This window comes from Chiloscyllium plagiosum, chromosome 6 (assembly GCF_004010195.1).
Source record: "Chiloscyllium plagiosum isolate BGI_BamShark_2017 chromosome 6, ASM401019v2, whole genome shotgun sequence".
NCBI classification, from domain to species: domain Eukaryota; kingdom Metazoa; phylum Chordata; class Chondrichthyes; order Orectolobiformes; family Hemiscylliidae; genus Chiloscyllium; species Chiloscyllium plagiosum.
In genome coordinates, this window is record NC_057715.1 from 89,503,222 (window position 1) to 89,529,582 (window position 26,361).

A 26,361-nucleotide genomic window follows, 5' to 3' on the forward strand; every position below is an offset into this window, starting at 1 on the left:
ATTGAATTAATGAAATTGATTGCAGACTGACATTGTTATGCTGGGGTCCTGGGGAGGAGGCTGAGATGCAGTATTCCCTCTCATTTTCTTTCCAGCTGCATTTCCCTCCTATATCAGCACACAGGTGATAAACCAATGCCAATACCAATCAACACATGCAGAGCTAGTTGTTGATACGGATCAGCGACTCAGCATTTCTGGCTGTAACTGCTTGCAAATACTTCGGATTTAGCTTTTGCACTGATGAGCTGGGCTTCCTCATTGTTGAGAATTGGGGATATTTGTGTAGCTCCACCTCTGATCAGTTGTTTCATTGTCCACCACTATACACTCCAATATGCAGCAGAATACAGTGCTTAGATTTGATCTATCTGTTGCAGTCACTTCATTCCCAAACACTTGCTCACCATTTGCCACAGATACCTTTTTTACAGGCTGCAGAACTCAGCTAGCAGTTCCATCCCTTAGGGTCAATCGTGGTGCTGCCAAACCACAACTGTGAGCATTAAAGTGTCCCACCAATAGCAAATTCTATGCCCATGTCACCCTCAATGTATTGTGGAAGTGATGTTTACCAGGTAACATGTGACACCTGCTGAAATCTAGGCTGCCTCCATTAAAACTATACCCAACTCTTGAGTCCATAATGCAATCACTTAACAGGAGATGAGTTTTGATGCTTGCTTCCTACCCCTGCATTGTGAAAATATCTGAGGGTGAAAATGGACTTGGGAGTTCTAGCTCAGTGGTATTTTTTCTGGTTCTGCCTTCATTTGGTTCCAAAAACAACCATGATATGTTTGCCTCTCAGAACTTGCCCATATCTTGTCAAATAATACATAACAAATGCAATATCCACAGGAGAGGGCAGACAAAACTTATTTTTATATACATTCTTAGATTGTGGCTGTTGATATTTGTTTCTCATCCCTAGTTGCTGAAGAAGGTGGTGATAGGTCTTTTTGAATAACTTAGATTCAAGGAGATATACAGCAAGGAAACAAACCCTTTGGTGCAACTCGTCCATGTCAACCAGATATCCCAACCTAATGTAGTCCCATTTGACAGCAGTTGGCCCATACCCCTCTAAACCCTTCCTATCTTTTGTACCCATCTAGATGCCTTTTAAATACTGTAATTGTACCAGCCTCCACCACTTCCTCTGGTTGCTCATTCCATGCATGCACCACCTTCTTTGTGAAGACATTGCCCCTTAGGTCCCTTTTATATCTTTTCTCTCTCACCCTGAACCTATGCCCTCTAATTCTGGACTCCCCCGCCCCAGGGAAAAGACTTTGTCTGTTTATCCTATCCATGCCCCTCATGATTTTATAAACCTCTACAAGGTCACCCCTCAGCCTCCAACGCTCCAGGGAAAACAGCCCCAGCCTATTCAGCCTCTCCCTATAGCTCAAATCTTCCAACCCTGGCAACATCCTTGTAAATCTTTTTTGAACCCTTTCAAGTTTCACAACATCCTTCCAATAAGAAGGAGACCAGAATTGCACGCAATATTCCAAAAGTGGCCTAACCAATGTCCTGTACAGCCACAACATGACCTCCCTAATTCTTATACTCATTGCTCTGACTAATAAAGGAAAGCATACCAAGCACCTTCTTCACTATCCTATCTACCTATGACTCCACTTTCAAGGAACTATGAACCTGCACTCCAAGATCTCTTTGTTCAGCAACACTCCCCAGGACCTCGCCATTAAATATATTAGCCCGGCGCTGATTTGCTTTTCCAAAATGCAGCACCTCGCATTTATCTAAATTGAACTCCATCTGCCACTCCTCAGTCCATTGACCGATCTGATCAAGATCCCCTTGTAATCTGAGGTAATCTTCTTTGCTAACCACTGTACCTCCAATTTTGGTGTCATCTGCAAACTTACTAACTATACCCCTTATGTTCACATCCAAATCATTTATATAAATGGAATTGACGTTAACATTTAATCATGCTTTTCTGCACTGGGGTGACTTATAACCCAGACCAGGTTGAAATTATAAGTCTGGCCGATGTCACGAAGAGGGAGTTACTTTGGTTCTACTTCTAACATAATTATTAATACAACTAACAATTTATGACTTACCAATAATGGTGAATAATTCCCAAGATCTTTTATAAATAAGCCAGTCATTCCCCTTTTAAATGATGTTCTTTCTCATATTGTTCCAGTATACTGTATTATAGTTGCGTTGTCATTATAAGTAATTAATTAAAGACATAATTATAACTTACCAGTAGATTCTCTGGTTTGATATCCCTGTGCACGATGTTAAGGCTATGCAGGTATTTGATAGCACTGGCCAGATTGTACAGCATTCCACTGGCATCACGCTCTGTATATTTGTTGGTGGAAGTAATAGCATCAAAAAGATCTCCACCCTGAAAAAAATACCACTTCATGAATATTTGTCAAGTACATTCCTTATCAAACAGAATAGATAAAGAAGCTATTTCTGCTGCTTTCATGTTATTGGAAATAATAATGCATTCTGACATATTTAAGGTACTTAATTAATTTGAGAATCCTTTACAAACGTAGAACTAAAATGCAATTAAAACAGAATATTTTCTGTATCAATGAACAAGTCAATAAATCACATCTTTTCTTTGCAGTGAAGAGTTAATAAAGATTTCTAGTTTAAACATAAAGTTGCCTTATTCATCTGAGAATGTAACTCCACAAAATACAATTGGAGAATAAAACATGCCAACAATTATTCTTCAGGACTTATTTCATTCTGTGACTCATATCTCAACAAAATGTTCTACCTTGACAAGTTCCATGACTAGATAAAGTTCACTTGGTGTATCCATTTCTTCAATTAAAAGAACAATATTTGGATGTTTTACTCTTCGTAAGATGGACACTTCATTTTGAATCATATGCTCCTGTCAGAGGCAGAAGAAGCAGTATTTTAGTCCAATATTTTTAAGATTGACATGATTTTCATGACAAAACCAAAGCAATCAAAATACTGTTCATATTCTGTAATTAGCTCTTATCATACACAGCAAAATAATCAGCCCACATTCCTGATGAAAGGCTTATGTTCGAAATGTCGATTCTCCTGCTCCTCGGATGCTGCCTGACCTCCTGTGCTTTTCCAGCACCACACTTTTCAACAGCAATATAAAGGCAAATATATGTTATCCACTGTTGAACAGTAGTTATACAAAACTAGTTGTCATTTTGTATGCTGAAACTTACATCTAAGGGAAAATTTGCTGGTGTCTGAGGGCGGCATGGTGGCTCAGTGGTTAGCATTGCTGCCTCAAAGTGCCAGGGACCTGGGTTCGATCCCTCCCTCAGGTGACAGTGTGGAGTTTGCACATACTATGTGTCCATGTGGGTTTCCTCTGGGCGGTCTGGTTTCCTCCCACATTCCAAAGTGTCTGTATTGGTTAGGTGGATTGGCCATGGGATAGAGTAGGGGAGCAGTCCTGGGTGATATGCTCTTCAGAGGGTCGGTGTGGACTTTATAGGCTAATGGCCTGTTTCCACACTGTAAGGATTCTATGGTTCAGCAAATGTCCAGAAAAATAACTGGGTTGTAAATTTACAGTCAACAACAATAAATTTAAATTACTTACAGTGTGGAAACAGGCCCTTTGGCCCAACAAGTCCACACCGACCCATTCCCCTACACCTAACACTACAGGCAATTTAGCCTAACCAATTCACCTAAGCTGCACATTTTTGGATTGAGGGAGGAAACCCACGCAGACACAGGGAGAATGTGCAATCTCCACACAGAGAGTCGCCTGAGGCAGGAATTGAACTTGGGTCTCTGTCGCTGTGAGACAGCAGTACTAACCACTGTGCCACTGTGCAATCTCCACACAGAGAGTCGCCTGAGGTGGGAATTGAACTTGGGTCTCTGGCACTGTGAGACAGCAGTGCTAACCACTGTGCCACCGTGCTGCCCACTGTGCTGCTCTAAGTGTGAAGATATACAAATGATTTGTTTGAAATTTAAAATAGAGGGAACATGAAGGAAGGTCAGGGAATTAGGATTTGCATGATGTCGAATTGGCATTGCTGACAATGAAGATATGGTAGCCTAGAATGTCTTAATTTTTTAAACAAAACACCGTGCTGGAGAAAATCAACGGGTCTGGCAGCATCTGCACAAAGAAAGACAGCGCTAAAGTTTTGAGTCCAGTGATCCTTTGTCAGAACTGAAAATGGCTGGGATGGGGTGAAGATGGGGGTGGGTGGGGGGGAAGAGAAAGAGAGAGAGAGAGAGAGAGAGCAAAAGGATTGGCAAACATAGAGGTTATTAATGGTGAGCTGAGAGCTAGGTAGAATGCTAACGAGAAATGTAAATGGTTGAAAATGGGTAGCTGTGCCAATACAAGACAGAGGGAAGGGTAACAAACATAGAGAAGAGTGTTCACATTCTGAAATTGCTAAACTCAATGGTTTAAAACTGTAAGGTCACTAGCTGGTCGGTGAGGTGTTGTTCCTCTAGCTGGAGCATTGTAGCAGGCCTGAGACAGACATTTTCGGATGGAAACATGGTGGGAGTGTTGATATGGTAGGCAAATGGAAGCTCTGGGTTGTTTTTACAGATAGTATGTGGGTGTTCTGCAAAGTGGTCAGTCAGTCTGTATTTTGTCTCTCCAAAGTACAGGAGACTACATTGTGAGCAGTGGACTAAATTGAATAAAGTGGAAGTAAATTGTTGTTTCACCAGGATGATCTGTCTGATGCCTTGCACAGCGAGGCAGGAGGACGTAAATGGATAAGTGATGATGCACTTTCTGTGATTGTAAGGGAAGGTGGGGACATGTTGGGAGTGGAAGATGAGTGGACAAGGGTATTCCAGAGGGAATGGTCCCTGCAAAATGCTGACAGTGTAGGGAGAGGAATGTGGTGGTATCCCTCTGGAAATGACTGTTTATGATCCTTTTAATATGGATACTGGTGGGGTGGAAAGTGAGGACAATGGGGATTCTATCATTGTTGTGAGAGGAGTGGGAAACGCTGAGGGCAGAACTGTGGGAAAATGAGGGCCCTTTCAACCATGGTAGTGGGGAATCCTCAGTGGAGAAAAAAGGGGAATTTTTTGAGGCCTCCTGCAGAAGCTGGTATCATCAGAAATGATGTGATAGAGACAGAGAAACAGGGAGAATGGGATGGAATCCCTACAGGAAGCAGAGCATGAGGCTGTGTAGTCAAAGTTATCGATACATCAGAGAAAGAGTTCTGGGGAAGAACTAGTGTAGGACTGGAACAAGCAATGTTCCATGCACCCCACAAAGAGACAGACATAGCTGGGGCCCATATGGGTGCCCATGGCCACATGAGGAAGAAAGTAAGAGGAATTAAAGATAAAGTTGTTCAAAGTGAGGATGAGCTTGGCCAGGCAAGGATGGTGATGGTGAATGGGGATAGTTCAGGGTTTCTCCCAAGAAAGACATGGAAAGCCCTCAGACCATCTTAATGGAGGATGTATATGGAGTGGGACTGCTCATTCATGGTGAAGAGAAGGAGGTTGGAGCTGCCAAACTGGAATTTTCAAAATCGACATAAAGCATCAATCAAATTGCAGATGTAAGTGGGAAGCGACTAGACAAAAATATCAAGTCAAAGTAGGAAGAAATAAGCTCCATGGGACTAGAACAGGATAAAAGTATGGGTCTGCTTGGGCAGTCCTGGTTATAGATTTTGGGAAGAAGTTGGAAGAGGGGTTGGGGGAAGCTATGGGAGGGTGCTGGTCATGAAAACAAGGGCTTGATGTTCGATGCTGGGGTCATGGTCCAGGGAGAGATAGGCAGAGGTGACCGAGAGCCTGCGTTCAGCCTCCACAATGTAGAGATCAATGTAGACATGAACAGCAGTTGTCTGCAATTTCTAATTTCTAAGTTATTTTGTCCTTAAAAGATTACTAACTTGTATTTTACCTATGTGATACACAATAAGTCCAGTCTCACTTCCTGATAGATTTTTAAACCATCTATACATGAAAAGTATTATTTTACATTACTTATTGTATTTACTTCTTTAAATTCTTGTGTCCAAATGCTTCTTTCCCATTTTTGTACTTACAGCAGAAAGAGTGCTGTAGGCATCATCATTTTCTCAGAGTAGACAGCAGAAGCCATATTATTTGTGCAGTACTTATGTTTTGACAAATCTTGCTTCAGTCTAAGATGGAATAGTCTGCTGTCTCACTGCCAGAAAGATTATAATATATCTACCAAGGACATGCATGAATATAGACTAATTAATGCTGAGATTCAAATCATGAGCCTAACTGACCTACTGAGTGCCCCTTATGTAGAATACTGTAAACGTTCCAGAGATTTACAATTCTAGTTTTTACCAGCATTTGAATAAAATAATGTTTCCAGTACTCACTTTGCCTCTACACTTGCTTTTATTAATAATTTTCAAAGCATACTCTCTACTAGTTGACCTAAAGAAAAAAAATACCATTAAAAATGATGGCATAGCACACACATCAATTACAGAAGTTATTTTAATTTGTTGTACATTTTCTTTAATTTAATAGCAGTTGAATTAATAACAGTTATATAGAATAGTTAGGTGACGTGGACTTGACTGATGTGGACTTGTTGGGCAGTGTGGACCTTTATGATTCTAATCTGTAGTTAATAAAAGTATTTGATAAATATGTACATATGCATCCAAAGGCATGATATAACTTACAACATTTGAGTTAAAACTGAATGGAAGCTTTACTATGCAGATGCACTGTGTCTGTGAGAAAGATGTTGCCTATATCTTCCCTGTCCTTGCTACTTGCATAGTCCATTCCATTCACAGGTCTGTCTCCAGGATGTGCCTTGTGTACCAATACCAGGGAGCAAATTGCCAAATAACTCCAGATGTACAGGTAGCACCAAGATTACAAATTCTGACGATTGCCAGAAGAGCCACATGTTCCAATTGTGTGGATTAGGTCAGACCACTCAAAACATTCTTAAGGAGGCAGCCTCAGACCATAACTTTGCAATTTGTTTTGGTAAGTGTACAGTGAAAATTTCCCAGATTAAGTTAGCGAGGTTGACTACTAGATTTTAAAACAGACAAAAATGTGTTCACAGCATTACACAATGAAACACAAAGAACAGAGTAAAGGACCCCTACAGAACTCAACCTATCCAACTAGAAGTAATTATGCTGTTCTGAATATACACAACAGTACCAACAACCAAAGTCCCCTTTAAAAACCAGTATAAATGGAACACATGCTTACAGGTTGAAGTTGAGAGGCAGAGAGAGAGAGTCCACACAGCTCCTTACTGAACTTCCTAGTTCAAGACTGAACTAAAACTGCTCTGCTCAGCTGGAGAGCTGACCACGCCCCTCTCTTTATACAGGCCACTTCTAAACCATGACCACTTTGGCCTGAAGTCTCATCAATTTACATATAAACCAAAGGCCTCTCAAAATCCTTTTCATCTCTGTACCAAACCAGACTGAACAGAGCCCAGCCCGGTTTATTGCCCCTCTAAATAAAAATCAAGGACAGAGTCTCCTTGAGTCAAGGAACAGCTTTTAGAAACAAAAGGGACTAGCTTTGTGACACAATTCACCTGTAGGGGAAAGTGTGGGACACAACACAAAAAGTGTTTACTCACCTGATAGGTTTGTAAGCTGAGTCCTTCACTCATGCACTCAGACAGACCATCCAGGTCATGTGGCCAAAGGATGGGCCTCTGCATCAACTACCTTCAGGATCCCCTATAATGGGGCATCCATCTACTCAATGAAAAAGGATCTCACACAAGAAGCTAAAAATGCCTCACTGTATAATGCTAAGTATATTTAGGCATACCTACAAAGAATGGACATCTAATGTTACTGAATTCTTCCACTACTTTATAACGCAACTACAGAGTCCTGGAAAATACACTCTTAATATATCTGCTCAAACAGCTAACAACTACTTGAACATTTTTATATACAAACCTTTCTATACATTCTTTCACAATTGCAAAATTTCCATCACCGAGAGTTCTTCCAACTTTGTAACGTTCAGCTATGGATGCTGGCACTTGGAATGTCTCCTCGACAACTTCTGCAAGAATGTGTATTAGTTAATGTGATGACCATGTCATAAAAGCTAAGCTTTTATGTAAAGGTAAATTAATGTTGGTTGTACATGTAGGAAATACTCAGTACCTTCTCTTTTATTGTAGGTTTATGTTAATAGGGTTAATGCATTTGATAGCATAATGACCAGAGAAATGTCATATGTTCTACTCCACTAAGATCAACAACAATTTCCAAGCTAAAATCATTTAAAATTTAAAATGTTCAGTTTTAGGTGAATAGTAAGTATTTACTTTCAAATAATGCCAGTGTCTCTGCTAAAGAGATGCACATTGATTATAAAAAATTCATTGTGCAAATAAATCACTCTACCTGGTTCATTTGAATTGCAATGCCTTTACAACATTATACAGTATAAAATGTAGCATTTATAAATCTTCAAGATATAAATGGAAAAACACCACGAGTAGCAAAAACTGAACATAGGAATCATCACAAGAAAGGATGATAAAAAGACCATCTGGGTCATGAGCACTATAGACCAGTTAGCCTAACATTTGTAATTGGGAAGATGCTGAAATCCAGTATTAGGAATTGGCAGTAGGAGATTTTAAAAAACATGAATGCAATCAGGTCAAGTCAATATAGGAATAAAAGCAAAATGCTGACATTGGAGACAAAGGAGTTGGAGGAAAAAAGTTCATTTTTAGGTTGCCAAGCTATAATGATTATATTACCACAGGATGGGTCCTCGGGCCTCAACTACTAATGATGTATGTTAATGATTTGGATAAAGGGACCTAGCATATTTCAGCCAGATTTACGGATATTACAAAGATAGGTAAGGACAGCAAGTAGTGGAGAGCAAACAATGAGTCTGCCTAGGGACACAGATAATGTATATCTGCAAACATTTGGTAGATGGAGGAAAATGTGAGGTCATTCACTTTGACAGCAAGTATTGAAAATGGTATATTATTTAAATGGAGAAATATTGCAGAATGCTGAGATGGAAAGGTGTTCTTGAATATAAATCACAATGTTGCATGCAGGTACAGCAAGGAATTAGGAAGATAAATGGAATGTTGGCCATTATTACAAGGAGAATGGAGTATAAAAGTAGTTAAGCCTTACTACATTGGTGCATTGGTGAGACCAACCTAGGTTACTGTGTGCAATCTTGATCTGCTTATTTAAGGAGGTATACTTGCATTCAGAGAATATTCATCATGCTGATTAATGAGATGAAGGCATTGTCTTGGGAGGAAAGGTTGAGTGTGCTGGGCCTTTATTCTTTGAAGTTTAAATGAATTAGAAGAATTCAAAAATAAAATTCTGAGAGTCTTCAAGGATAGATGCTGTTTTCTTCATGAGGAATCTAGAACAAGGAAACTCAGCTTAAAAATAAGGGGTATCCCTTTATAGCAGAGATGATAGGAATTTTTTCACTCAGAAGATTATCAATCATTGGAATTATTTTTCATAAAGCAATGGAGAAAGGACCATTGAATATATTCAAGACTGAGTTAGATTTTTGATCAACAACATGGTCAAGGCTTATACTAGGGGGTGTGAATGTGGGAAAGTGGAATTTAGACTACATCAGATCAGCCATGATCTTACTGGGGAGGTGATGGCTGAGTGATAGTAATGCTGGACTGTTAATCCAGAGATCAAAGTAATGTTCTGGGGACCCAGGTTCAAATCTTTACCATGGCAAATGGCAGAATTTGAATTCAAAAGAAGTCTGGAATTAAGAATCTAATGATGACCATGAATCCATTGTTGATTGATGGAAAACCCACCTGATTCACCAATGTCCTTTAGAGAAGGAAACTGCCATCCTTACTTGGTCTAGCCTACATGTGACTCCAGATCCATAGCAATGTGGTTGACTCTTAACTGTCCCCTGGGCAATTAGGGATGGGCAATAGATGCTGGCCAGACCATCCCATGAATGATTAAAAAGAATGACAGAATAGACACAATGAGCTGAATAGGCTATAACCTCTGCAATTTTTAACGATCCCACCCACAAGGGAGTAGATAGACAATTTAAATATTATGATCAGACAGTGCCTTGTAAATAACCATCAATTTGTAGGCCGAGTTTTCCAAGCTTCAGGAAACCTGGTGGGTGGAGGGAAGCAAACACTGCTTGATCAGAAGGTGTGGCCCTCCCCACTCACCTGTTTTAATTCAGTATTTGTGCTTTACCTATGATTGAACAACCCCATCTGACCCCGCCAATTTGCCAAAGCTTCCGATCTCCCTCATGACTCTTCTGATCTCTCCCAGATCTTCATTGGCTCAAGAATCTGATATTCTCATCCACCTCAACCTAATTCTAGGTTTCCCCACATCATACCAACCCTCCCATCTCCCATTCTTCTGATGCACATTTTCCCCTCTAACTGAAACGCAAGGTTCAAAGGTAACAACACCATCAATTTGCATAATTGAGAAATAAGAAGCTCTGTATTGGTAGTAATTTCAAAACAGCACTTGTTCAAACAATGTTGCTTTACTGGTTTGATCTTTACCTTCACAACCAGGGCCTTCATTCTCATCCATGGAGCTGCAAACTTTGGTTGATGCCAGAGATGTTGAGGATCCACCATGCTGAGAACTCTAGCAGAAAAAAAATTGTGTTTGCAGTGGGTGAATGCAACAAAGTCATCTGAAAGTGCACCTTCCATTACAATCTGTAATGCATTCATCTGACAATATACATCAATCAGCTTATTTATGAAACTATATTCCTGTCCTAAAGAAGAGGTCAACTTCAGTAAAATGAAATCGTTTCTGTACAATTTCCAAAAGTTATCATTGGAAAATAATTAATCACCATTTTGAAAGCAAAAGATGTTTTATTACTGAGAGTAATTATACTCAGAATCTCATACTTTGAATTAGGTTATAATATGAACAAAATATATTACTTTATGCTATAAGAATCAACAACAGAACTTTAGAACAAATATCATGGGATATTGACACTGCTGGCTAGGCCTAATTGCCCTTGAGAAGGTAATGGTGAGTTATTTTCTTGAACACTCCAGTCTTTGAAATTACCTTTGTATCATCTACAAATCTGGAAATGTTATATTTGGTTCCCACCTCATAGCCTCTATATATTATTAATCTATATTGTACACAACTGCGGGAACCAGTGAAGCACAGGGAAGCACTGATCTTTGTGATACCCCTCTGGTCACAGCTTGCCAACACAAGAATGACCAATTTATTCCGACTCTTTTTTTCCTGTCTGTGAGCTAACCATTAATCTATGCCAATGTATTACCACCGATGCCATGTGTTTTAACTTTTTAACCAACCTCATGTGTGAAATTTTATCAAAAGGCATCTGAAAATTGAAGTTTACAATGTCCACTGGCTCTCGTTTATCATTAAGTTCACTCAACCTTATTTCCCATTCGCAAATCCATGCCAACTATGCCCAGTAAGATCCTTAGTATCCAAGTGTCTAATTATCACATCTTTTATAATAAATTTTAACATTTCTCCAATCACTGATGTCGTGCTAACGTGCATGTAGTTGCCTGTTTTCTCTCTTGCTTCCTTCTTAAATAGCGGGATAATATTTGCTATATTTTAACCCGTAGGAATCATTCAAAAATCGATGGAATTCTGGACTATGGGCTATATCTGTAACCACCTCCTTCAATGCTCTAGGATGTAGTTGTCAGCAATGCTAAGTACCATTAATTTCTCCAGTAAAATCTTCTTACAAACACTAATTTCCTGCATTCCTCCTCATTCTCCTTAACTACTTGGATCTCCATTTCTGGAAGGATTCCGGTAGCTTCCTCAATGAAAACAGATGCAAAGTAATTATTTAGCTTCATTGCCATTTCTCTATCCCTGATCATAAATTTTCCTGACTCTGCCTTTAATGGATTCACATTTATTTTAGCTGAACATTTCCTTTATATGTAGTTATAGAAGCTTTTACAGTCCATTTTTAGGATTTTTCTTTGCTTTATTGCGTTCATAATTCCTTTCCTCATCAGTTTCTTGTGTTTCCTTCGCTGTATTCTAAAAACTTCCCAATTCTCAGATTTACTGCTATTTCTGTGAACTTTATATGCATTTTTAATTAAAAGCTCTACAACCTGAACTTTCTTTTATTTAATCACTGTTGAATAACCTTTCTGAGTTTTTGTGCCTTGAAGGAACGTATAGTCACTTAAAGTCATAGTCATAGTAAATGAGTCATGAATCAGGGAAGCAGACCCTTCGGTCTAACCTGTCCACACCGAACAAGAACCCAAACTAAAATCCTACGTGCCTGCTCCTGGCCTATATCCACCAAATCTTGCCTATTCATTCCAACACTTGCTCAGGACGTTCATTCCACATGCAAATCACTCTCTGCGTAAACAATTTGCCCCCATGTCCTTTCTAAATCTCTTTCCGCTCACCCTAAAAATATGCCCCTGAGTCTTGAAATCCCCCATCACTAGGGCAAAAACACCAACTATTAACCCTATCTATACCTCCTCGTGATTTTATAATTCTCTATAAGCTCGCCTCTCAACCGCCTACGCTCCAGCGAACAAAGTCCCAGCTCATCCAGCCTTATATATGTGAGGCACCCTTCAAAGAATTATGTACCTGAACCCCTAGGTCCTTCTGTTCTACAACACTACCCAAGGCCCTATCATTAACTGAATAAGTCTTGCCTCTGTTTGTTGCACCAAAATGCATGTAATAATTCTTTGAAAAATGTCTATTGCCTATGGATAGTCATGCTTTTTAATACATCTTCCCTATCCACCCCAGCTGATTTGTATCTCATGCCTTAATAATTTTCCTTAATTGAAATTAATGCCCTTGCTTCAGATTGAATTACTTCACTTTCAGACATAAAGTCTATCTTATTGAAGACATTCATCCTGAACAACAAGGTTGTTAATTAGCTTTTCATTATATAAAACTCAATGTAAACAGCATGTTTTCCAGTTGGCTCTCAACGTACTACTCTAGAAAACCACCCTAACAAAGAAACTTCTCCTCCATATCTCTAATGCTCAATTAGCTTATTGATTCTATGCACAGTTTGAAGTCACCCATGATAACTGTTTGCCTATGTTACAAGCTTCACGTATCCTTTGATTTATACCGTTCCCTGCAGTACCACTACTACTATTTGGTGGTCTATATCCCTTTCCCCATTAATGGGAGAGCCCAGCACATCAGTGCAAAATATAAGGCTGAAGCATTCGCAACAACCTTAAGCCAGACATACCAAGTGGATGATCCATCTTGGCCTCTTCCAGAGGTCACAAATGCCAGCCTTTAACCAATTCGATTCACTCTATGTGACATCAAGCAACAGTTGGAGGCCCTGGATACTGGAGAGGCTACAGCTCTGACAACATTCCAGCAATAGTACTGAAGACTTCTGCTCCAGAACTGGTCATGGCCTGAGCCAAGCAGTTCCAGTACAGATACAACACTGCATTTAGGTACAATGTTATTAACTTTGTCTTTTTGGGATAATTTCACTTCCATTAAAGTATAACATGTCCACTTCTCACCTGCCCAGAACTGGGGCCAATTCCTCAGAAACTTGATTCCCTCTTCCCATACTAGCTCTCTAGAAATTTAATCATCAGTCAATCCTCCTTTTCTTATGCTCACTAGTACATGACGCTGTACAGTAACTTGCAATTATTGATCTTGAGGTCCCAATTTTTAGCTTCCTTCCTAACTCCCTGAAACCTGCCTTCAAGACCTCATCCCTCTTCCTACCCATATTGTTGGTACCAATTTGGACCACAACTTCTGGCTGATCCCCTCTCCCAGAATGTTCTGTAGCTGCTACATGTTACCCCGACCCTGGTACCAGGGAAGCAACATAGTATCCTGCAGTCATGTTTAATACTTCAGAAATGCCTGGCTGATCCACTGACAAGGGAATCCCGTATCATCATGAGCTTGACTCTAACTGTACTCCCTTGAGGAACCATTGCCATCACCAGTTTCCAAAAATGGAATTTGTAGCTTGTTTGTCATTTATTGCCAAATGTTTCAGGCTTTATTTGATATGTGTAAATTATTACAGAGACGTTGAGGAGGACCACATGTTAGGATCTCAAAGAAACGAGGCCTATGCTGTTCACAACTCCATAACATCACCATACTGCTTATGTCAATCCTCACATCCATATATAACAACCTTTTAAAAGGTTCCAAATGGTGATGTAAAAAAGGAAGAGATGAAAGCCTTCAAGATTTTTATGACTGTTGGCTCCAGGGGATATTCATAGTGTGGAGTGTGCTAAAGCCCTGAGTGACATATCACAGGATTTCTGCATTAATGCCCAACATCCTGAACTTGCAGTCAGTTTCTGAGGAGTAATCTCACCCCCTACAGAATCCAGTTTTCCATCCAAAATGTGTACTTTTAATAAGTAATCATTCCATTTTACATAGGTGCATATATATGAAAGTGTACATTCATTTCTGAGATATCACTTAAATGGTGGAGCATAATTGATTGCTGTTTAGGTGAAATATATTTGGCATAGTCATATGTTGTCACAGAAGAGTCGTCACTCAATCACATCTATTATTCAAATGAATCTCCTTGGTAGGAACAGCATTTGTGCATAAGAGCCGGGAATTTACTGCAGTGGCAATTAGGTGATGAATGCCATAATTTTACTCTTGATCTTTGCTGGGGTACTAATTAATCATGGTGTGCGTAGTTGTGAGTCAAAATGATACAGCCAATATCTGTTACGCGTTGAAGGTGTCAGATAAAACAGTAGATTATTTATTGTTCCCATAAAACTCATGGTCCATTATATTCAATTGCTTAGAAGTTCAAAGAACACCAGTAGGTACTGTAAAAATTCAGAAGGTCTGACAGCATCTGCAGAGAGAAATAGAGTGGATCTTTTAAGTCCAATGATTGGACTCTGCTTCAGTTCTAAAGAAAAGCTATTGGACTCAAAATGTTAATTCTTGTTTCTCTTTCCACAGATGCTAGACTTTGAGTTTCTTCAACACTTCCTGTTTTATCTCAGATTTCCAGCATCTGCAGAATTTTGCTTTTATTTGAATTGATATTATTGACAACTTTTTGTGACGTTTGCAACAAAAATTTCCAGCTCGGCGAACAGAACCACAACAACTTTTTATGACATTGTGAAAAACTCATTCAATTATCCATGAACAGGCAATACAATGGGCTACAATCCAAATTATGTGTACAGACTACTTCATGATACTGAATGACAATTTTTAGCTATGTTCCCCACAGTCTTTTGGGATAATTCTTTAATAAAAAAAGAGCTTTGATTCAGTCTTCATTCTCGATTTATTAATATTGCTGAACCTATGCACAAAGCATGCATTGAAACTGGTAAAATAACATTGGTGGGATTGCATGTATTTCAGGAGATATCCTCTATGCACCCAAACCCCAATTTGCACGTTTATAAACCAAAAACCTCTATTTTTAGGATTATTTAAAAATATGTTAAATTTTTAAGTTTATTATGAAATGAAGCCAATCTTCACGATGTATTGAGAAATGCTAGTATGAGTCTATACCTGCTTAAATTTGTGATCAATATAGCAATTTGTTAGTTATCTTTGATACAGCAACCACTGAATGATTTAATATTTATTGCTTCAAATCTCTTAGGCACTATTCTGTAATCCATTAGTGCCTGTCTGCAGTATTGTAAGTGGCAGCAACAATCAAAGCAGTTCAGAAATTTCTGATTGCCATTGATCATAATGACGACAGAAGGATTATAAATATTTCATGTGTCTCTGTAGACTGGCGCAAAAAGATTGAAAACTTAACTGGAACAGCCACATAAATATTAGGGCAGATGAGAGCCTTGACATTCTGCATCAACTGAAACACCTTCTGACTTCCCAGAATCTTTCCCCTATTTATATAGCACAAGTCAGGAATATAATTTACCAGACTGATTCCCAGAATGGCAGGACTGAATTATGAAGAGACACGGGATTGGTTAAGACTATATTCAGTGAAGTTTATAGAATGAGGGGAGATTTCAAAAGAACCTATAAAATTCTGACAAGACAAGACAAGCTAAGCAGGATGGATGTTCTCAATGATTGGGGAGTCAAGATGCAGGGGTCACAGTCTAACAATACATGGTAGGCTGTTCGTGACTGAGATGAGTGCAAATTTCTTCACTCAAAGAGTGGCGAGCCTTTTGAATTCTCTGCCACAAAAAGGGGCTGAGTATCAAATATTTTCAGGAAGGAGTTAGATGTGGTTAAATGATCAAAGGGTGTTGGGAGAAAGCGAGAACAGGCTGTTGAGTAGGATTTTTAGCTACAATCAGATTGAATGACAGAGCAGGCTCAAAAGGCCATATGATCTACTCCTGCTATTTCCTCTGCTTCTATATAATGTAATACTGTCCATTTGCCTGGATGAGTGGCTTTCCAACAATGCTCAAGCAACACAAAACCATCCAGGACAAAGCAGCCTGCTTGATTTAAGTACCTTCTTGGCTGTAAAGCACTTTCAGACATCCTGCTGTCATGAAGTGGGCTATATAGGTGCAAGTCTTTCCTTCTGACTGACAGTCTATCCATCAAATTGAATGTTCACTCCCTCCACCTTGGCTACATACCATTGACTACCTGCACCACAGCATCTCCATAATATGTAATCTATGGTACCGCAAGTGACCATGATCCAAAAGGACAATAGGGTTTCTCTTTAGAGTGAGATGACTGGTGGTGAGGTTAACCAAAGGATCACTGCACTTCAATGAGAAGGCAGCACCTTCAAGGTAACCTTAGTCAGTGCAGGAATTGAACTTGCGCTGTTGGTGTCACTCTACATCACAAACCAACCACCCAGCCAATATAGCTAACCAACCACGGCTAATATACCACTTTAAGGAATAAGGAAAGTAAGTGCATGGGTCTACCACCACTCACAATTTCCCCTCCAATCCACTTACCCATCTCTGTCTTAGAATTATGTCTCCACTTTTTCAATGTCATTGGATCAAAATCCCAGAACTCCCTCCCTAACATCACAGTGGAAGCACTTTCACAGCATCTCAAAGGCAATTAAAGATATTAAATAAATGTTCACCTTTCTATTAATAACATTATTATAAATAAAATTTAAAAACAGATATTTATGTGTACTTTACAAAACAGGAAAGTTGATTTTTGTAATACAACATTAATGAGATGATCTACTGAATATGCTGTAGCAATTCAAACAATAGCTTTTTCTCCTGAGGTGGCCACCACAGGAAAGGATAAGAGTGGCAATGTCATGGGAGTTAATACTTCTTGTTGCATTATAATATCCTGACATTCCCTCACCAACATTATGGGAAACTCCATCACTGCGCAGAATCCTGTGGTTGAAATAGAAACCCCAACATAATTTTCTCAGGGCAACAGAGAATGGGCAGTAACTGAGAGCCCACATTCTAGGAGGAAAATTAAATGTCTACAATTCCTCACACAAATTTTCATGGACACAGGGTATTCGTCAAGGTATCTAGAAAGCCAGGTTTGTTCAAATGTAAGAAAAAGAGAACTGGAGAGCTGCAACTCCTGATTACTTACATAGTTGTGTATCTTAAGGAATATTTAAAAGAAGAATAGGTTGAAGGAAGAAGATAAAACACAAAGTGCAAATTTTGTATGCATTTCTGTCAGTTTATTGTATTAGTAATGTAGGCTCAGAGGTAAACGTTATATTGTCAGAATGTTGCATAATGTGGTTAAAGTGGAGTCCACAGTAGATTCTGTGTTAGAACAGGGAATTCAAAACTGATCAAATGCAATTGCTTTAATCAAATTCTGCTCCTTATTCCATAATTGGACCAGAAGGAGACTGTGCCAGACATCATACTCGCAGTATTGTTTTCAAATCAAATTTTATGTGGAGAATTTACATGTCTACTGGGGATCACCAGCCACTGAGCAGCCAATTACAACACAAAAAAAATGCATATCCATCTACTAATGATTATTAATTGAAAAACACACTATTATGTTTATGGATTTCTTTAGTATTTTATACTTGAATGGGTAATTTGGAACCAGAAGACTTCTCAACTCACTGAGCATAAGAAAAATGGAATCAAAACCATTGAATATTTTCAATGCAGTGTGAAAATATAAACATGGTTCTTATCTATTAGCATAGAATAACTTTGGAACAAATTTCCCTCTCAATATACCTAAGAGGTGAATGAGATTTGCTATATTTGTTTAATATATGGTCCAGTAAATGAGCGCAAAGAGCAGATGTGTTTTTAAATGCCAATATTAAAAAAGGTGTCAGAGCTGCACCATTCTACCATTACCTAATGAAAACATTTTTTCACAGAATCACAGAAGTGTTACGGTACAAAAGGAGGCCATTTGGCCCATTGTGCCTTGATCTTCAAATCACTGCCTAATCCAATCTCCTGCTTTTTGTCCATACCCTTCAACATTAGTTACATCCAAAATAATCATCTACTGTCCTCATAAAAGCTCATATTTAATCTTTTTCCACCACACATCAAGCAGTGCATTCCATATCCTAATCACTCACTGTCTGGAAGTATGTTTTCTCATATTGCTGTTCCTTAGTTTTAAAACCACTTTGAGTCTTCGTTCTCTTATTCTTGTTGTTTTTATAAGTGGGAATAGTTTTTCCTTCTGTATTCAGCTCCCTCATAATTTTTAAATCCTCCACCAGATCTCCTCTAGGCCTTCTTCCCTTAGGAGAACAGTGTCAACTTTGTCATTCTATGCTCATAGTTTCTGAATCTTGCATTGAATCTTGTAAATTACTTCTGCACTCTTTACACTGTGTCAGTCCTTCCTGTAATGTTGCATCCACAATAATCCAAGTGAGGTTTATCTGGCACCTTATACAAATTCAACATTACCTCCTTGCTCATGTCTGTTTTTTGTCTGTCCCACGCCACAAAGTTGGTGCATTTGTGCAATGGTTATGTCTTGTTATTTCAAGTGTAAGTGCAACTACAACAAAGTAATAAATTGTAATTATTATGAATCAATCTCTCAATCAGAAGGCCAGCAGCTTTGCAGCCTCGGAAGCTCCATGAAAGGTGGTTGTTACTCAGTCACCTGTCTCAGTTGCAGAACGCTCAAATTTTTTCCCATCCTATCACTAGGTAAATGATCCAGCTGAGTGAGTCCTCCTGATGTTTTGTCCAAACCCACGTCCTACCCAACCTCTCAACTAGCTGGTAAGATCACAGCATTAGAATCAAAAGTTGAGAATTGGTGACAATAAGATTAGTCCCTGTGCATGAGTACTGGTCGCATAACGATCTGTAGGATAAAATGCATAAACTAGGAACCGTATTTATTATGGTAAATTATCTTCTGTCTTCCCAAAGTCCGTCCACCATTTACAAAGTGAAAGTCAAGAGTGCGATGGAATATTCTGCTTTTGTCTGAAAGTTGCAGTTCCAACAACATGCAACAAGCTTCTCATCATCCAGGCAAAGCAGCCTGTTTTATTGGCATCACATCCACACTCATTCCCGTCATCACCAATGCAGATGACAACAGTGTGTATCAATCTGCAGATTGATTGAAGCAACCCACTCAAGCTCCTTCGATTTTCCAAACCTGTGACCACTGCCACCTAGAAGGATAAGGTCAGACAACGTATGGCAATACCACCATCTGAAAGTTCCTTTCCAAGCCACGACCATTCTAACTTGGATCTCTATTGTCATCCCTTCACTATTGCTGGATCAACATCCTGGAACATCCTCCCCAATATCATGGTGAGTGTATTTGCATCACACACACAGCAGTGATTCAAGAAGGTAATTCACTATCACCTTCTCAAGGGCAACGAGGGTGGACAACAAATGCTAGCTCAGCCAGTAATACCCACATCCCATGAATGGTTAAAAACATCAGCTTCAATTCTTGGAACGGGCATTGTTGGCAAGATTGCCCAACCCTGGCTAAGAACATGGTGGTAGTGGACAACTTTAACTTCTGCAGTATCTGATTAATGCAACTAACAGGCTTGCTAGGCCACTACAGATGGCAGGTCATTGTCAAACTGATTACATATTAAGCCGGACTGGGTAAGGATAGCAAGTTTCTTTCCAAAAGCAGTTCTCTCTCAAAACTCAAATTGAAATTAAGCCTCAGCTACCTCCCACACACTCAGTAAACTTAGTATTTGCTTTGATACCATACAGGTCTTACTAACTTCTGTTTACTTTGGCTATTTTCTCTCAGTGAACTGTAATTCTCACAAAATCCAAACTGTAATCAATGTTTCCAAAAAATACACAGATTAATTGAAATAAGAGACACTTAAGCTTCACCAATCTCTACGCTGATGTCTCTTGCTTTGGGAGGATGTGCTCAATATGATCTTTGGTTTGGATGCTCTCTATTTACAATTTCTTCTTTACTTTTTTGAAATAAATGGATTTACCACCTGTCATGGTTCTGTGAATGTTTTCATCTCATTTAGCTCCAAGTTCTAAAACAAAAACATATCTCTGGATTCTACTATTCACAAGCACAGCAGACATTGTGTCTCTCTTATTACTATATATCCAGAGACATTATGTCTCAAACTCTTTAGCTAACTAAATCCACCTGTTGTGTCAGCTGTTAACCTCTTTAGGAAGCATGACTGTAACCTTATAGGTGTAAGATGGTCCAAATTTGTTTTAATTGCATTTGCCCTTGTTCTATATTTAAAACTTTATTTTTTTGAAACTGCATATAATATTTGTAAACAAAAAAACTAAGAGATATATTCAAGAACACATTTCCCGAACCATTAACTAAATAACAGTATTTTCAACAATTCACCAACTTAATGGTCACTTGTATTGATATTAACTACTTCTAGATCATGTAGTCATTGCCTTATTGAAAGAACTATGAATGATAGGTTGAACCATAAATGTCATCCCTTTTTCCAGCTTCAATTTATTTTCAATAACAATTCGGGAAAAAATTGAAAAAGTTGAAGCACAACGATGGTTAAATGTTCTACTCTTACATAACAAGCACCTGACATTTTGCTCCATTGTCTCTCTGTATTGTGTCTCCCACAGGATCTGAATCATCTGTAGAGAGGCGGAGGTACAAACATTGTAAAATGAAGGGCTGTATCTATTGCTGAGGCATTTTAATTTTTTTTCCAGCTGTATTGTGTGAAATGAAATGTCACATTTTGTTAACACTTACTGTACTGCTTTAATAAAAACAGTGAACATTGTACGAGGAAATATTTCACTGCAGTGAAATATAAGTCAGTGAAGAAAACTGGTGAGGGAGCCATTAGTCAACCATGGAGCTGGGCAACTGAATAGCTCAGACTGCAGACTCAACATCAGTTTGCCAGCCAAACTCAACAGCACCAGATCATGCTCCAAGGGATTTTCATTATTTTAAGTGACTACAAGTCCCATCTCTTCTACTTGTAAGGATTAGTAAAGAGAAGACTTTTATCTGTCAAAGGACAACTTGTCAAACTGCATTGTCAAACCTCTTCTACATCTTTAACTGCCATCAATATGAACTTTATTTGTTTCATGAACACATCTGGCAAAATTGGCAGAACAGGTCTTTGCAGCATCTGAACCTTTCTTAAAATCAGTTAAAATAGATGGAAATATAGTAAGGTTTATTACAGGCTAATAAATAATTGTACCCACAAAATTAAGAAAATTAAAATGAGTTTTTCCCTATTAAAATAAAAATGCTATCCGTTTCAGAAGTTATTGCAATAAACTCTCACCTGGGTAGGCATAAATATTGTTTTTCATTCATTCATGTTTTTGAACATGTGCAGTTGAGCTTGTTGCCATGCAACATACCAGAACAATGACAAAAGGTAGATATATCAAAAGGATGATTTTTGTTTTCGGTAAGAAGGTCAAATCAAGCTTATACCAAATATTTCTACTTGTTTAATAATCCTGGTTACAATTCCAAAAGCATTTAAATTCTATCAAGTGCATTAATAATCAATAAAGTTTGCAATTAAAATGGTTTTATAAAGTACATAAATAATCAATAAAGTTGCAATTAAAATGATTACACTGAATACTAGCCTCCATATGATGTTGTGTCTTTCCTTTTCGTTTCAACAATTTGCATTGCTGTACTCATGGTTGACAGATTTAGATTTTCATTATGATATACATCTACAAAGGTGCTTTCTCTATAACAGGGATTTTGCTTTTCATTTGACACAAATATCAGTGTACTTTTAATACCCAAGTGTATGAAAGGCTGTTTTTCTCACCAAGAGCAGTTCACTTGTTTTTAATTAGCTCTTCGCCAGTATTGTTACCTTTTTGATGATTAACTGTTTTGACCAGATAAGCCCTTCTGTGTGTAATTACAACATCTCACCTTCTGTTTACGTAGGCTGCCTGGGCTGGTTGGTGATGGGCTTGGTGTCTTGGTCGAACGTGGAGTAGAAAGTTGGCTACCAGGTGTTCCATTCACTGAAATAAGAAATATGTATAAGGTCATAATTATTGAAAAGTTGTGTACTTGGACAGGCTTTGTGGACTGAGTAATATGATTCTTAGACCAAGGGTTAGTGGCAATTGAGAAATGTGGACATTCCTCAGATTCTGTGACATTCTAAATAAGAGTTGACACAAAATTCTGCAAGCATTAATAATTTAGTTAGCATTATCTTAAAAGCTTTTTGTGTACCTTTGTTTGCTGCTATTTATTGCATTGACACTCAGATTCCTCAGTCTACAACCACTTTCTTTGGCTCAGTGGGTGCAGATGGCTTGTATTTTTCCAGAGTTGATACTTGAGAAGGCATGAAAAGATGAATGAAAGTTTCTTGCGTCCAAGCTTCCTTTCTGATTTTCTGCTTTCTTTCTGGGGAGACACCTTCCTTCCATTTCACTGACTCATTTATTGCAGAGGTTAAAGTCTATAGGATTTTTTTTATTAATTCGGGGGATGTGGGCTTCACTGACTAGCCAGTGTTTATTACTTATCCATAATTACATTTGAGAAGTTGTTAGTCAGCTGTTTTTTTGAACTACTATGGTTTATTTGGTATAAATACACTCACAATGTTGTTAGGCAGGATTTTGGCCCAGTGAGCAATACCTTCCATATTGTTACAGCACAGAAAATCAATGCACTGCGCCTTCTGTGTTCTTTGTCATTTCCAAATTTTATCAGAATTTCTTTTTTAAAGTTAGTGTGGGCAAACTTCCCTTCCACCTGATTAGATAGCCATCCAGGTTCTTTTTTCCTTATTCATTTCTGTGATGTGGGCATCACTGGTTAGTTCAATTTTTATTGCTCAGAGGACAGTTAATTATCAATCTGAGGGTCTGGAGTCACATGTAGGCCAGACCAGGTAAGGACGACAGTTTCCTTCTCTAAAGGAAGGAACCAGTTACTGACAATCAGCAATGGCTTTTCATGAGACTCTTAACTCCAAATTTATTTTTTAATTGAATTCAAATTCCACCATCTGCCATGGCTGGATTCAAACCCAGGTCCACGGAACATGACCGGGGTCTCTGGATTAATAATCTAGCGATAGTACTACCAGGCCATTGCCTTCCCTCTTATTTTAACAAGAACATTGCACCTAATTAAACTCAATGCTTCAAGAATGAGAGGTCAAGTTTTTAGGATAAGGATAGTCGATTTAAAAAAGGAGAATTACTTTCCTCAAAGGGTTGTACACTTGTGGAATTCACTATCTGGGTGTACAGTGGATGCCTGTATATTGAGAAATTTTAAAAGAGGAAATAGATTTTTAATTAATAATGGGTTGAACAGTTATTGGGAGAAGGCATGAAAAGTGGAGTTGAGGCTGAAATGAAATTATCATGATCATAATACATGGCTCAAGCTTCCTATTCCTCCATCCAATTCTTGTTCACAGAAGTCCACTAACTTCATCCTTTTCTTTGCTAAAAAAATGATTTTTTTGCCTCAAAGGTTTAACAATGGAAAAATAATCAAGATAAATGTTGTCAATGAATAACTATTACAGTAGAAAACCCTCTGATAAAAGACTGACACATTGCACAACGCATTGAACTGACTGTTGTGGGAGGCAATGGGACTAACTGCACCAAAACAATTAAAAGAGAGTTGGATAAGAATCTGGAAAGAGATACATTGATGATAATTGGCAGCTGTTGTCGAAGAGATTTCCAAGATCATGGGACAGGCCACATTAAGACCGTTAATATTATGTCATATTGTAATGTAATCCAGTCAGTTACATTCCCCTATTTTATGCCCCTAGCCCTGTAAAGTTAGTTCCCTCAAGTCACCATCCATCTCCTTCTGAAATCTGCAATGAACTCCACATTCACCATGCTCATTGGCAGTGAGCTCCAGGTCATTACTATACATTGCAAATTTTTGAAAAGATTTGTAGCCAAGGTTGAGGTTCAGGTTGTAAGTTTGCTTGCTGAGCCGGTAGGTTTGTTCTCAGACGTTTCATCACCATGCTAGGTAACATCATCAGTGAGCCTCCGTTGAAGCACTCGTGTTCTGTCTCACTTTCTATTTGTGTGTCTTGGTCTATTACGGTGGGTGATATCATTTCCGATTCTTTTTCTCAGAGGTTAGTAAATGGGGTCCAAATCAATGTGTTTAATGGTGGAGTTCCGGTTTGAATGCCAAGCCTCTAGGAATTCCCATGCATGTCTCTGTTCAGCCTATCCTAGGATGGAAGTGCTGACCCTTCCATCGTCCTTCTTCGTCTGTGTGTAAGGATACTAGTGATAGTTGGTCATATCTTTTGGTGGCTAGTTGGTGCTTGTGTATCCTTCTGGCTAGTTTCCTATGTTTCAGTGTGTTGGTAAGTTTGTGGACTACCATGATGCCAAGGGGTCGGAGTAGTCATCATCTCCAAGATGTCTCTGATGTAAGATAGGGTGGCTAGAGTCTCTAGGCATGGTGTGTCTTCTTGTTTGGGTTTGTTGTTTAAGGATCAGCGGACTGTGCTTATCGGGTACCCGTTGTTCTTGAATGCATTGTATAGGTATTTTTCTTCTGCTGCTCATAGTTCCTGGGTGCTGTAATGTGTTGTGCCTTGTTTAAATAATGTCCTGATGCAGCTCCATCTAAGAATTTCTGAATATCATCAAAGACACCAAGATAGAAGAAGATGAAGTCATGGTCTCCTTCAACGTCTTATTCACATCAATTAACATCTGCCTGGCCAAAGAAACACTGACCTCACTACTGACAAACCAAGGACACAAACACCAGACAGCACCAACTCTATCAGCAAGGACAGTATCCTCAAGCTAGTAGACCTGTGCCTCACAAGCCACTTCACCTTCAACAACAAGACCTACAAACAAATCAACAAGACACCCATGGGATCACCAATATCCGGATTCTTAGCAGAAGAAGATTAGAATGAACAGCCCTCCCCACAGTCCAACCCAAACTTTGGGTCTGCTATGTGGATGACACCACAAAACAGAACAAATTAGAAGAAATCTATCATATCATTAACAACACCCTTATTGGCATAAATTTCACCAAAGAGAAAGAGAATAACAACAGACCCCTCTTCCTAGATGTTACCGTGAAATGAACAGTCAATGGAGAACTGCAGACCAGCATCTACAGGAAAGCAACTCACACGGCTAAGATACTCAACTACTGGAGCAATCATCACAACACCCACAAACGGAGCTGCATCAGGACATTAGTTAAACGGGCCACAACATATCATCAGGGTTTCAGTGTGGTGGTAGCCCATAAACATACCAACACACTGAAACAGCTACTGATGAGCCTAAAAGACCATGTACCAACAGCCAGCAAAATGAATGTCATATACAAAATACCCTGCAAGGACTGCAACAAACATTACAGCAGGCGGAAGGGCAGGAAACCAGTCACAAGGTTACATGAGCACCAACTAGCCACCAAAAGACATGACCACTAGTATCACTAGGAGAAAGTGAGGACTGCAGATGCTGGAGATCAGAGCTGAAAACTGTGTTGCTGCAAAAGCGCAGCAGGTCAGGCAGCATCCAAGGAGCAGGGGAATCGACGTTTTGGGCATAAGCCCTTCTTCAGGAATGAGGAGGGTGTGCCAAGCAGGCTAAGATAAAAGGTAGGGAGGAGGGACTTGGGGGAGGAGCGTTGGGAACGCGATAGGTGGAAGGAGGTTAAGGTGAGGGTGATAGGCCGGAGAGGAGATGTGGGCAGAGAGGTCGGGAAGAAGATTGCAGGTCAAGAAGGTGGTGCTGAGTCCGAGGGTTGGGACTGAGATAAGGTGGGGGGTGGGAAA

General features: G+C 39.1%; 1 protein-coding gene across 4 annotated transcripts in view; it reads right to left on the reverse strand.

The window, feature by feature from the left end:
- Positions 1–26,361, reverse strand: part of dclk1a (doublecortin-like kinase 1a) — a 345,606-nt gene that overhangs the window by 73,242 nt on the left and 246,003 nt on the right. For all 4 annotated transcript variants that reach the window (XM_043692070.1, XM_043692072.1, XM_043692071.1 and 1 more), the window contains exons 6-11: positions 22,461–22,555; positions 10,586–10,673; positions 7,959–8,067; positions 6,381–6,438; positions 2,786–2,905; positions 2,249–2,395 (exon numbers count right to left, since the gene is read on the reverse strand). In XM_043692070.1, the coding sequence (XP_043548005.1) occupies positions 2,249–2,395; positions 2,786–2,905; positions 6,381–6,438; positions 7,959–8,067; positions 10,586–10,673; positions 22,461–22,555 (617 nt within the window). The remainder of the gene's footprint in view (positions 1–2,248; positions 2,396–2,785; positions 2,906–6,380; positions 6,439–7,958; positions 8,068–10,585; positions 10,674–22,460; positions 22,556–26,361) is intronic.